Raw genomic sequence first — 13,460 nt, 5'->3', positions numbered from 1 at the left:
CGCAATCAAATTGAATCGTGGTGAGGACAGAGTTGTATACTGAATTGTTTTTTTTAAAGAATCATAGTCAAGTCAGATCATTATGATGTCACAGATATACACTGCATTGTGTTTTAGAGTCTGAATAATTTTTTTAGGAATCATAATCGAATTGAATCACTATGAAGTCAGAGATGTACACTGTATCATATTCTAAATCATCATAATCTAATCAACTCACTGTGAGGTCACAGATGTACACTGAATAATTTTCTTAAGAATCATAATTAAATCACCATGAGGTCAGAGATGTACACTGTATCATATTCTAAATCAACATAATCGAATCAAATCACTTTCAGATCAGAGATTTACATGGAATAATTTTCTAAACTAACTGTATTCAAACTGAATCACTGTGAGCTCAAAGATATGCACTGAATCGTTTTTGAAGAATCATAATCAAATCATATCACTGCAGTGCACAAATGTGCACTGAATCTACTTTATTTTTCATGTGACCACTGTGTCTTGAGATTTGGCCCAAAATATCTGGTTATGGAATGGAAGTGTCTTCTATTACTGTTTTAGCTAAGGCAAGGAATGTGAGCTTACTTGTAATGTTATTGTTTTATGTCCTATTAAGTGTCTCTAAGGCCTTCTGGGACAATGTGCAGTTTGCAACTGTTGCTATGGCTGAGTGAACCTGTAAGTACTTCAAGAACAGGAATGTTACGAGAATAAACTTCTCAAGAAAGCGCAGAGCTTCTGAGGATGTATGAATATGGCTTCATTATTACTGCCTGAAAAAGCACAGTTGCTGTGCCCTTTAAACACTGCTGTGATACCACTGCTTTACGGTTTTCTGCCTGTACCTGACTCCCAAGGTAATTAAAAGGCTGAAATGAAATTACTTTATAACTGTACGTAATTTGTGTCCACTATAATTAGAGTCCCCTGACTGAAGCATTTCTCTCATGCAGGTTCAGGTTCCTGTTGACAGATTACAAATGTTGGTATAGAATCTTTTAAGCATCCCAAATAAAGTGGATAGTTTTGTAAAGATCAATAATCAAAAAGAATAACTGTGATGCCGCAAATGTACACTGAGTAGATTTGTAAACAATCAGATCTAATCACTGAGGTTTCAGATGTTTGCTGAAATTTTCTACAGAAGACAGTAATCAAATCAAATTCTTATGAGGTCACAGATGTACCCTGAATCGATTTCTAAAGAATCATGTATCAAATCATTGTCACAGATGTACACTCAATAGATTTGTAATTATTTGAATCACATTGCTGTGAGGTCACAGATGTACAGCACTAGTTTTTTGTCTTTTATCACCTCTTTCTTTTGCTCTCTCCTTCTCTACTTCTGTACTACTGTCTCTCTTCCTCATCTCTCTCCATCGTTTCATTTTGTTTCTCTCACTCTCTCTCTCTCTCTCTCTCTCTCTCTCTGTCTCTCTCTCTCTCTCAGTGTCTATCAGTGTCTTATATAATGTCAGACTGGTAGACCCTTACATAAGCTCAAAGTCTTCAGCTCATTATGGGGCCACTAACACAATGCTGCTATTTGTTCCCAATAGAACTGATAGAGTGTGTGTGTGTGTGTGTGTGTGTGTGTGTGTGTGTGTGTGTGTCTGTCTCAGAGAGGCAGTGAAAGACTCTGCTCTCTTCTTTTTCTCTCAGTAGCTCCAGTTAGGCTTGTGTTAAAGCCTCTTGTATAGAAACTCTTGTATACGTGTGACTGCCTATGTTTCCGCGCCAGTGTGTTTTAAACAATGGTGTATGCACCACATGTGTATGTGCTTGTTTGCGTACCTGACCTTGTACTCCACCTTGGGACCCCAGAGGAACTGTTGGAATAAACACAGACTTTCCTCAACATCACACGCATACTTCAGAGTGATAAGGTTCAAAATGAGATGTCACGGAAGAGGATGTGTGTGCGTGTGTGTGTGTGTGTGTGTGTGTGTGGGTGTGTGTGCGTGTGTGTACATGTGCTAGAAATATTATAGATAGTTTAATATTTCTATGAGATAGTACAAGTATAGTACAGTATAGTAGTACATAGACTGATTGTACATACGTATTGTCATTGTCACAATGAAACCTGCTGTCTCCAAAAAGAACACACATAGATTGGACTCACCAGGTGCTCTTAATATTTTGTTAAAGTTAAAAATGTTTTTACCTCACATTACATTTTTGGAGACAAGTGGTTTTGTTACTAGCTTATAAGGTTAATGTAACAAGATTTCTGTCCAAATAATTTTGTGTGATTTCTGTTGATCTGTTGAAAAAGATTTTTTGAGTAGAGTGGAGTCATCACATTATGTAAGAAAAAAATACATAAAAATGACAAAAATGGAGATAAGGTTTTTGCATAAGTGACTATATCAGAACAACATTGTATAAAGTCAAGTTTGTGTGTGTGTGTGTGTGTGTGTGTGTGTACACGCAAGTGCTCTAAGCAGTCTTTTAGTGCTGTGCGTCATTTTAAACTGGTGGGAACTGTTTTCTGACTCCTCCTACTTCTTTTGAGTGTTAGTCTCCCTTCATGAATATTCAAAGTCTTAATAATGACTGATTGAACACAGTGAGAACAAAATGGCAGCCACACTGAAAAGTAATGAATCACTGATTCTTGTCACTCACTGCTCATGTTAGCTCTTTGTAAGCCTAAGAAAGAAATGTTCAGTTAGTTGTCAGTTGAGATGTGATAGGAGTTTTCATTTCCTGAGGGGATTGTTTTCGTGATCTCCCTGTGGCAGTTAAAGCGAAGGCCTCACAGCAGCGTCAGGTTGGTATTATATTGTGCTTTCTTTTCCAGTTCCCTGACGTGCGTGTGTTTTGTTACAGGGTGGTGCCATCTCCATTCTGACAGCGTGTGAGAGGCCACAGGATTTTGCAGGCGTGGTTCTGATCGGCCCAATGATCCAAATGAACCCTGAATCTGCCACGCCTTTTAAGGTGAACTAACACTCACGAACACCCAGTAGTGTTCAATAAGAATGTTTTTGAGATGATTATTCTTTTGAAATTCTTCTGTAGATGCTTGGAAATGTTTCTCTTAAACCCTAAGAAGTCTAGTTGCTACGGTCACTTTGCAGTACTATTTAAATTGACTCACTTAATTATGTTACTAATTGATTACAGTAGTAAATTGTATAAAACAAAAAGAAAAATGCCATGTTTAAGTTTGTTCCCTGTAGAGAATGTGTTACTTAGACAACCAACAAAATGTGTAATTTCACCAGTTTTCAAACTTTAGCAAATGATTATACCACTCTTTAGACAGAATGCAAGTTTCAATGGCCTAATGGTAAGAAATAACATCAAATTACACCATGCTTTTTAAAAATCACTAGGCAAAACTGACTTCTAAGGGTTAAAGAAGAAAAACACAAAGACTTTGTGGTAATTGAGGGAACAGGATGGCAGAGCTTCCTCATTGCTCCCTGTTGTCAGTTAGGGAAGTGGGGTGGTACATTTGTACAGCTTTGTAGTTTTCTGCCCATTTTCACATACTCTAAACCACCATGTTTCAAGATTGTTTTCTAAGTGGCTGTAATTATTTACTACAAAATACCCACAGTATTTAACAAGTTGAGACATTTTCATCCTTGGTCAGAACAGACTTTGTTTACAAGGAGTGCTAGTCTCCAGTGAATAAATTTGCATACTGAAATCACTTAGTGGTTTGATTAGAGGAGATAAGATGATCTGGATCTTTCTCTCAGCAAAAACTGACAAGTGACACATTTTCCTGCATCAGCTCCTTCTGCAGCGAGCATGAAAAGGAGATGGAGGAGGATGTTTCTTTAGCTTTTTTAATGAATTCACTCTGCTGTAAAGGTACTAGACCACAACCAAACATCTTTGCTAACCCATTAATATTCAGTTATTAATCTTAATAGTAATATTAACATGTGAATTATTAGAACTTGTAAGTGTGGAAGGCTGAAATGTGGTCCCACAAACAAACCCCTGTAGGTTCTACAGTTGAATCAGCAATATTTCAGAAAACTGGAATTAAGCCATATAGTAAATTGATTTATACAAATGAACATGATGACCAGTTTAGGGTTCCACTGTGAAGAAAGTCATGCATTTAATTTGCTTGATTAAAATGTGTACATCATTTCCAAGTCTTTCAGTTATTTTTTAATTGATGTAATGTATTTTATTTGTGTGGAAATTATGTACACATCTGAATCAAGTAAATTCAATATAACAGTTTGCTCAGTGCAGAAACCCTCACTGTTTTAGAAGCTCTCTGTATTTAGATGTTTGATAATAAAGCACAAGATATAAGCCACGAGAAGCCATGTGTTACTGTGATTATCCTGGGTTTGAGGTAACATTACTGTAATGCATGGCCTCGAGTGGCTTATTGCTTTTATAAAACACCGGTGGCATAAACTCTGATTAACACTAATGTTCAATAAATGTAAGTTATAATTTGTAATAATAATCACAACAAACAATTTGTCCACCAAGACAAGCAGTTAATTTCTAGTATGCTGTTGTCACCAAGAAACTATGGAGGAGAATAACTTTCAGTCGCCCATTATTGTATATTGCAGTAATTTCATCAGCTTTTTAATTGTTTGTGATAGAAAAGTGAAAATATTATAGCAGTGTTTTCAATAGTTTTTGCTCATTAAATAACAGCTGCAGTGATAATGCTAATTTGTATGTGATTTCCTGTGTTAGCACCATGTTAATGCTGTTGCACATTTGTGTTCCCAGTATTAATCCTACTTAAGAATTCATATAAAAAGCCAAGCTTGTAAGACATTCAAGGCCATTTTACTGTGAGTGATTCAGTAAATACAAGCCTAACAATGATTAATACTGGAAGAGTGGTTTAGACTCTTTGCTATCTTTTATCCCGTGTAGCCTATAATATTTTAGTGTGGTAGCTTAAAAAAAAACACATTCTTACATCATCTTTCAGTATACTTGGTGGTTCATGTGAGCAGCTGGACAGTCCATTCACAGCGTATTTTTTTTTCGATAGGTGTGCAGTAATATAAATGCAGTTGTTATAAGCAAGCATAGATGTGTGTTTGTTGAGTATTTTACAATGATTTTGGATGTGGCTGAGACAGATTTTAGGACCAGAACTCTACATTTATGTCTCTTTTTTTTTTGGTGTAATCTGTTCTTTGTCTGTAGGTGTTCCTTGCTAAAGTCCTCAGCCATATGATTCCCAGCCTCACTCTCGGCACCATCGATCCAAAATGGGTCTCACGGGACCCCAGACAGGTATGGTACTAGGGATGTGTGTGAAAGGTCATGTGTGTAAGTAGGGCAAGCATCTGAAACATTTCTGTACTGCAGGAACACTATGTAAGATGGTATCACAGATTGCACCCTTGTTTACATCAAATGTATATTATATTCACATAGTTTATCAAAAACTAAATGGGGTCACTTCTTTAAATACAGCCATGCTGCTACAGTGAGTCAAAAGATGTATTGACAAACAGAACAAATATAAGCAAATATTTTACAGATTTTCAGTTTGATTCATAATGACACTGATCCCTGTTTTTTTAATTATGTTATTTGTGCAGAGTAGTTCCCTTTTAAAGTTTTAGAGCATTCAGTGCTAGGAACTGTTGGTTGATGTTATCTCCCGATGTTTCAGGGACCGTGACTGGGCATTTAGGATCTGAACTATAGGGTACAAAATATCATTTTAGGGCACCGTGTCCAGTCATGGAGAGTATTGAGTGCTGTAGGGATTATGCAATTCACTGCTTATACAATTAGATAGGAAAATAATTGGTTTAGATTTAGTAATTAAACATGCTGCTTAGTAAAAGAGCACCTGTTGTCATAAATGACTGTGAGAATCAAATCATCTGGCTTGAATTTTATGGAAGCTTTTACCACAATAAAAGCCAGCTGCTCTGCTCTTTCAGCCATAGACAAACAAAGGAAGCTAAAGGTCACTGAGGCATCAACCATTGACAGACAAATCTCTCCATCTGAATTGCAATTCATGGCACATTTTGACTAGCATTAGTGTAGAAGAGTATAATTAGCAGCACTACCTTTGTCAGTTTTCCCAATGAAGGCAGATATATTTAGCATTTCACACACTCTGTTTTGAAATGTTTGTGGACTCATTCACTGTTTCTCCTTAAATAGAGTATTAATAGGGATTTAATATTAATTAGGCATTTTGTTCCCTGTTTGCTGCAGTAACAGCTGCCACTGTTTTGATAAGGCTTTATGCTAGATGATGGAACATGACTGTGATTATTTGATTGCATTCATCCACAAGAACATTAGTGGGGTCAGGTACTATTGTTAAATGATTAGTTCAGGATCACAAAACGCCACTTCAGCTCATCCTAGATTTATTGGATGGAGCTCCATCATTTCAGAGAACGCAATTCCACTCTTTCACTGGCCAGTGCTGGGGGCTTTACACCCCTCTAGTCAATGTTCAAGGCTTTTCTAATTTAGTCACATAACGTTAGAAGAACATATTATTCACAATATACAGCATAATGTGTAATTTTGTGCAGAATGTACTCAGTGGTAGAATTATAGCTTTGTATAATGCCCTTAGAGGTGCTTTGCATGCTTGTGGTATTTCCAAGCAACCATAAAAATGAAAGGAGGAAGTCAGGAACACAGCATTGAGATCCATCATAAAAAGGTATTTTGATTGGTAGCTTATCTATCTGCTTGTGAAAGATTCTATTCACTTTGTCTAACAAAGTTAAGCAAATACAACTGGTCCGGGTAGACAGGTGGGTGTGGCAGTGCTACTCATCAACAAAGCTCGCTGTGTCAGCCCTACATGATCAAGATGCCTATTTAAATTTCTCTGGCATCTACAATTCTTTTACCTATGAATGGCAAAACTTTAAAGCTGGGTTAAAAGTACCTTAACTGCAAACTTTTTCATCATTTTAAAGTGCTAATATCATGAAAACTTTTTTTTTTCATAAAAGTTGGTATAATATTTAAACATCTTTAAAGTTTCAAAATGCACCCCCCTTCAAACGGTCCATATATGAAAATTTCTGCAAAAGCAACTAGTTTTGAATTCATTGTTTTCATGATGTCACAAAGATCAGTACATTTACCTAGCCTACAGCTGTTTCACACCCATTCACAACAAAGTCATAAGGAGTGTTTTAGCTTTTCATGCTACTTGAGTTAGGCATAACACGGTGCAAGGAAAGTTTACATATACCAGCCCAAAGACACAGTAGCAAAAACAGCTTAATTCTAGAGGATAAAAAAGGTCGGAAAAGGATAATGTTAAAATGAATCATGACTGTTTTTGGTACATAAATCCAGACAAATGTCATAAGTGGGCCTTAAGAGAAAAGAGTAAAATCGAAGAAACCATAACTCTTTAAAGGAATTAATACCTTTTGTGGAAGCCCTGTATCTTTATTGTACTACTACAACTACAACAACAAATACTACTACTACTACTACTACTACTACTACTACTAATAATAATAATAATAATAATAATAATAATAATAATAACACATTTTATTTATATAGCTCATTTCTCAATATGGTCATCTCTGTGCATGTGTCAAGCTAAACTTAAGGGAAGCTTTCACTACAACAAAAGCCAGCTGCTTGTTGCTCATTGGTTCAGGTAATTCTGAGAATATTAGATAAACTGGCCACAGTGCTGATGCAGTTCCCCTATTTTGCTGCAGGTGGAGGCGTATGAATCAGATGAGCTGAATTATCATGGAGGGATGCGCGTTTCGTTTGGAATGCAGCTGATGTCTGCCGCCACGCGCATCGAAAGAGAGCTGCCCAACATCACCTGGCCTTTCTTCATTCTCCATGGCAATGAAGACAAGCTCTGTGACATCGGAGGATCTCATCTCATGCATAACCAAGCCCAGAGTACGGACAAGAAACTAAAGGTGGGTCTGACATCTCACACATAAACAAAGGCTACGTTTAGACAGCAGGTAAAAGTGGCCCAAATCTGATCTTTTTCCTCAAATGTGACACAGGTGTGTCATTTGTGTGGCAGTGTGAACAGCAAAAAATGCATTGAATCTGACATTTTCGATTCCGATTTAAGACGCTTTTATATGTGGTACTGAAATCCGATACGTATCCTATCTGCGGCAATGCGACTCAGTCTGAACAGCCAGTTCGGAATTCATACGACTTTTGTCATCATTTTGCGCTGCTGAGACTCATAAACATTTAGGCTGATGTTTCTGTACCAAAAATTAGAGGAGACTCATTGCAGCTGCTCCGTTTTTGAAGAGGTTTTGAATGAAACGGCCGAGTGCGGCCGGAGGAGCCCGAAGCTGCAGCTCAAAGAACGGTTTAAAGAATCTGAGGACACGAACCAAAGAAGTGGCCATGGCTGAATAACGTGCCCTTTTTACAGCAAACTCAAACACACTGGGGGTGATGAGTCCAGCTGTCAACCACTGGAACTTCATAATCGCTGCTGTAATTCTGACGAAGACGAAACCGGGAGTGACTAGTGTTTGCTAGCCGTCATGACTGTTTACCTATGGACTAGCCACATGAAACGTTCTTTTGTGCATGCAGGTTGGTTTGGACTGATGTCACATACAGATCACATTTAAAAGATAGTGTGAACAGGCGAACAAAAAAATCTGATTTGGTGAGAAAATCAGAAAATCAGATTTGGGCCACTTCTACCTGCTGTGTAAATGTAGCCTGCACAGCAACAGGTATACAGTCAAAAGGACTTAAAAACAAAAGGAGGTCAGTACTTCTAAACATAGACAGTCTGATACACTGACACAAACTTGCCTATAATAATACACATATACATACACATACTCATAATAATACAATCACACAAACACACTGAGGCATTGAGAATACTCTTGAGATTTAAGGCTAGAGCATATCAATCCTGAGATAGCACTTCACCCAAACACTGCTCCTTAACATTGACATAATCATGCCATACACATGTCAAGGCAGAGAACAAGATCTGAGCAAGAACTGAACAAGATCTAAGGTAAAAACACATTGTTACACATTGTTGGTTTGTTATAGATTTGTACAGTATCTCACAAAAGTGAGTACACCCCTTACATTTCTGCAAATATTTTATTATATCTTTTCATGGGACATAAATAAATAAAATAAATAATAAATAATAACATGGATATAACTTGAAGTAGTCAGTGTACAGATTGTATAGCAGTATAGATTTACTGTCCTTTGAAAATAACTCAACACACAGAAATTAATGTTTAAATAGATGGCAACACAAGTGAGTGCCCCTGACAGTGAACATGTCCTAATTGTGCTCAAAATGTCAATATTTTGTGTGACCACCATTATTATCTAGCACTGCCTGAACCCTCTGGGGCATGGAATTCACCAGAGCTGCACAGATTGCTGCTGGAATCCTATTCCACTCCTCCATGATGACATCACAGAGCTGGTGGATGTTAGACACCTTGCGCTCCTCCTCCTTCCACTTGAGGATGCTCCACAGGTGCTCAATTGGGTTTAGGTCTAGAGACATACTTGACCAGTCCATCACCTTTACCTTCAGCAAGGCAGTTGTCATCTTGGAAGTGTGTTTAGGGTCATTATTGTGTTGGAAAACTGCCATGTGGCGCAGTTTCTGAAGGGAGGGGATCATGCTGTGCTTCAGAATGTCACAGTAAATGTTGGAATTCATGTTTTCCTCAATGAGCTGCAGCTCCCCAGTGCCAGCAGCACTCATGCAGCTCCAGACCATGATGCTACCACCACCATGCTTGACCGTAGGCAAGAGACAGTTGTCTTAGTACTCCTCACCTTGGAGTCACAGGCTGACCTCCCACATCTTCAACCTCTGCAGCAGTGCTGGCAGCACTCATGTGTCTATTTTTTGAAGCCAACCTCTGGATATGACGCTGAACACGTGGACTCAACTTCTTTGGTCAACCCTGGCAAGGTCTGTTCTGAGCGGAACCTGTCCTGGAAAACTGCTGTATAACCTTGGCCACCAGTCTGTAGCTCAGTTTCAGGGTGTTAGCAAACTTCTCATAGCCTAGGCCATCGTTGTGGAGAGCAACAATTCTTTATTTCCCACATCCTCAGGGAGTTCTTTGCCATGAGGTGCCATGTTGAACATCCAGTGGCCAGTATGACAGAATTGTACCCAAAACACCAAATTTAACAGCCCTGCTCCCCATTCACACCTGGAACCTTGTAACTGTAACAAGTGACCTGACACCAGGGAGGGACAACGATACAATTGGCCACAATTTGGACATGTTTACTGTGAGGTGTATTCACTTGTATTGCCAGCTATTTAGACATTAATGGCTGTGTGTTGAGGTATTTTCAGAGGACAGTAAATCTATACTGCTATACAAGCTGTACACTGACTACTTTAATGAAAAGATATAATAAAAGGGTGCTCACTTTTGTGGTTGTGTGTATTTTTTCCCATGTAACCAGGAATCATGAATGGAAAATGACTGACTGCCAGACTTTCATTAAACTGTGGTGAACTTTGTCAGTGGACACCAGAACAATTTTTTTATGCGTTAGTGTCTGATTTTTATCATCAAATTGTTATCACTGAAGCAGCAAGAGGCAAATTTTTTATGTATATCAAAATGCCCTTCTGAACATTGCAAAATACAATGGGGCAACAGGGGGCAGGGTAATATCTATCAGACGGTTTCAGAATACCCACCCAATTCATTGATTAATTAAGCCCAGTGTTTGATTTCACATGTCTATATATACACACATACACTCACTGGCCACTTTATAAGGTACACCTACATTATATCTGCACTTATTTTCCTTTTAACCATCTCTACTTACCATATAGGTGCACTTTGTAGTTCCACAATTACAGATTATAGTCCATCTCTTTCTCTGTGTAATTTGTTAATCTTAATCCCAGTTATCAACGGTCAGGACTCCCTAAAGACCTCCACAGAGAAGGTATTATTTGGGTGAAGGATCGCCCTCAGTACTGCAGTGATGCTGATGTGTTAATGTGTATTTCGCTGGTATGAGTGGCATACCCACTCAAAAGCTTAACACAGCAGTTTTTAAACACTGTGCCCACTCACTGTCCACTTGTTAGGTACCTACCTTGTTGGTCCACCTTCTAGATATGAAGTTAGAAACCTGTTTCTATGCAGTTTGTGTTAGCCATCCTCTAGTCTCTCATCAGTGCTTAGTTTCTGGCGAGAGGTCACTGTTGGTTGGATATTTTGGTTGGTAGACTATTTTCAACCCAGCAGTGACACTATGTTCCCATCAACTTTCTGCACAAAGTACAAGTGATAAAATGAAAATGCAAAAAAAAAAAAAAACACACGATTTTCCTGCCCAGTGGCTTGTTTCTTTCAAACTGACTTCTAGCGATTAAAATGCTTTAAGTAATGACATCTTTTCCTGGAAAAATGGAAAAACAGTTTTGGTTTATTGCTAAAAGATTTATTTCACACGTTTTCTCTCGAATTTCATTTTTTCACAACTTTTGTGCCTTTAGCTTCCCTGACTTCCCCATAACCTGCTGATGAAGAAATTTTTATTGTAAAAAAAAAATTGATGTAAACATAGCTTTGGATTTGCAGCAACATTACTGAAGCACATAGCACACACATCATGTCAGTGTCACAGCTGGTGAGAATGACCCACCACCCAGATAACACCTGCTCAGTTGTGGTCCTGTGGAGGACCCGACCATTGAAGAATGTTGTACAGACAGCCTTACGAATTATGCAGAGAAACAGAGGACTATAATCTGTAAATGATGATATGATAAATGGACCTGAAAAAATGGACTGTGTACATGGTAGGTGTAGCTACCTTATGAAGTGGCCAGTGAGTATATATGCAGTGTCATGCAATGGGTGACCACGTCTAATCATGCCAAATCATTGTAAACATGCCATTCACCAAGCAAGCACATGAACTTCTGTATGGCCCATATTCTAAACATGCCTTACCACACTTGAGTACATATGGCTGTAATCCACACAGTTATCCAGCCAGTACATCTCGTCTTTCACATAGCATGCATTTGTCACATGTTTAATACATTCCAGGTGCTTACACAAGACCCACATCATTCCACCCCTGATCATAGCATATGTTGGCATGGTTTTGTGTTTGTGGTGATCTCTGAATGTGCAAGATCACTCATATTTGTGCATATGTTTGTGTGCATGAATCAGGTATATGACGGTGCCTACCATGCCCTGCACCACGATTTGCCTGAGACGGCAGAATCTGTCCTACAAGAAGTGAGCGCCTGGATCCTGGAGCGTCTTCCTGCCCCCTCTGGGCCTTAGCTGTCAATCTTCCCACAAGCCATGCCCGCCTAACCAGGCCCCACCCCTCTGACAATTTTCACTTCTCTCATCTCTTTACAACAACTCTTCCAGCTGAACTTCAACTAAACTTAATTATAGTCATTATTATCAATATGTGAGCAGTCAGAGGTCAGTGCTGTCTGACCTTTGGCACCAGAGTCAAAGCTTTGATGTTTTTGGCTTAGAGGATTGTTAGAGGCTAATGTGTCAAGCTTGTCTTTTTTCTCACCCCACGCTTACAGCACCACGGGGTGCGGCTCACATGTTACCGTGGTAATCGTCAGAAGGAAAATAATGAGCCTGGCTGCCCCTGGTACCAGGCTGTCCTTTGTGTGTTGCTGCGGTAACGGAAAACAGCTGCCCATTGTTCTCTGTGTTCTTTTCTTTGATGTTGCATTCTCGTTAGTTAGAGCTGTTGCATTGCGCTCTGCTGCCCCATCTATACAAGAGTGGTACTGCATGCTCTGCACAGCACAGTTACCAAGGCAACACTATGAAATAACTGAGCCTCTGGCAGAAAAAAAAGAATTAATTATAAAAGAGGATGTCATGGTAACAGAGTGGGAGAGCACAGGGAATAGAGAGGAGAATGGCTGCCGAGTGATTTAAACTGGTCGTTCAGAGAGATGAATGAAGTAGAGAGAGTCCAGCTTGGGCAGCATGGCTGTGGGGGAACACCCTTGAGCTCTCATCAGTCACAGGGATTTAACCCACACACATCCACATGCATTTTCTTTTTCACATGGCTCCAGGGGAAGACCCTGTGTGCTGTGTATACATATATATATATATATATATATATATATATACACATATATACATATATATACATATACATATACACACACAGCACACAGGGTCTTCCCCTGGAGCCAGGGGTTAAACTGGGCTGGAGCACACAGAGTTCTACCACCTTCAGTTCATATTGTTTATCAAAGATAGTTTTTTGCCACTTCAGTCTTATATGACATGTCTTCCTCTTGTCCTTCACAAACATATGTTAAGTCCATACTGAATCATTCCTGCCATTTTGTAACATTTTAACTTGATAAGTAAGTTTGTTTGTTATGCCTTAATCTTTAAGTAGCAATTAGAGCAAGTAGAGATTATTTGCCATTATTTATTCTGTTAAAT

At 38.8% G+C, this 13,460-nt stretch overlaps 1 protein-coding gene across 2 annotated transcripts in view; it reads left to right on the top strand.

Moving 5' to 3' along the window:
• Positions 1–13,091, top strand: part of mgll (monoglyceride lipase) — a 42,321-nt gene extending 29,230 nt beyond the window's left edge. For both annotated transcript variants that reach the window (XM_017723216.2, XM_037535827.1), the window contains 4 exons: positions 2,848–2,958; positions 5,170–5,259; positions 7,698–7,913; positions 12,189–13,091. In XM_017723216.2, coding sequence (XP_017578705.1) covers positions 2,848–2,958; positions 5,170–5,259; positions 7,698–7,913; positions 12,189–12,305 — 534 coding nt within the window. In that variant the 3' untranslated portion in view covers positions 12,306–13,091. The remainder of the gene's footprint in view (positions 1–2,847; positions 2,959–5,169; positions 5,260–7,697; positions 7,914–12,188) is intronic.
• The last annotated feature ends 369 nt before the right edge of the window (positions 13,092–13,460 follow it).

Source organism: Pygocentrus nattereri, chromosome 28 (genome assembly GCF_015220715.1).
Source record: "Pygocentrus nattereri isolate fPygNat1 chromosome 28, fPygNat1.pri, whole genome shotgun sequence".
Taxonomy (NCBI): Eukaryota; Metazoa; Chordata; class Actinopteri; order Characiformes; family Serrasalmidae; genus Pygocentrus; species Pygocentrus nattereri.
Note: the sequence above shows the minus strand (reverse complement) of the source record. Positions and strands in the feature narration are given on the sequence as shown.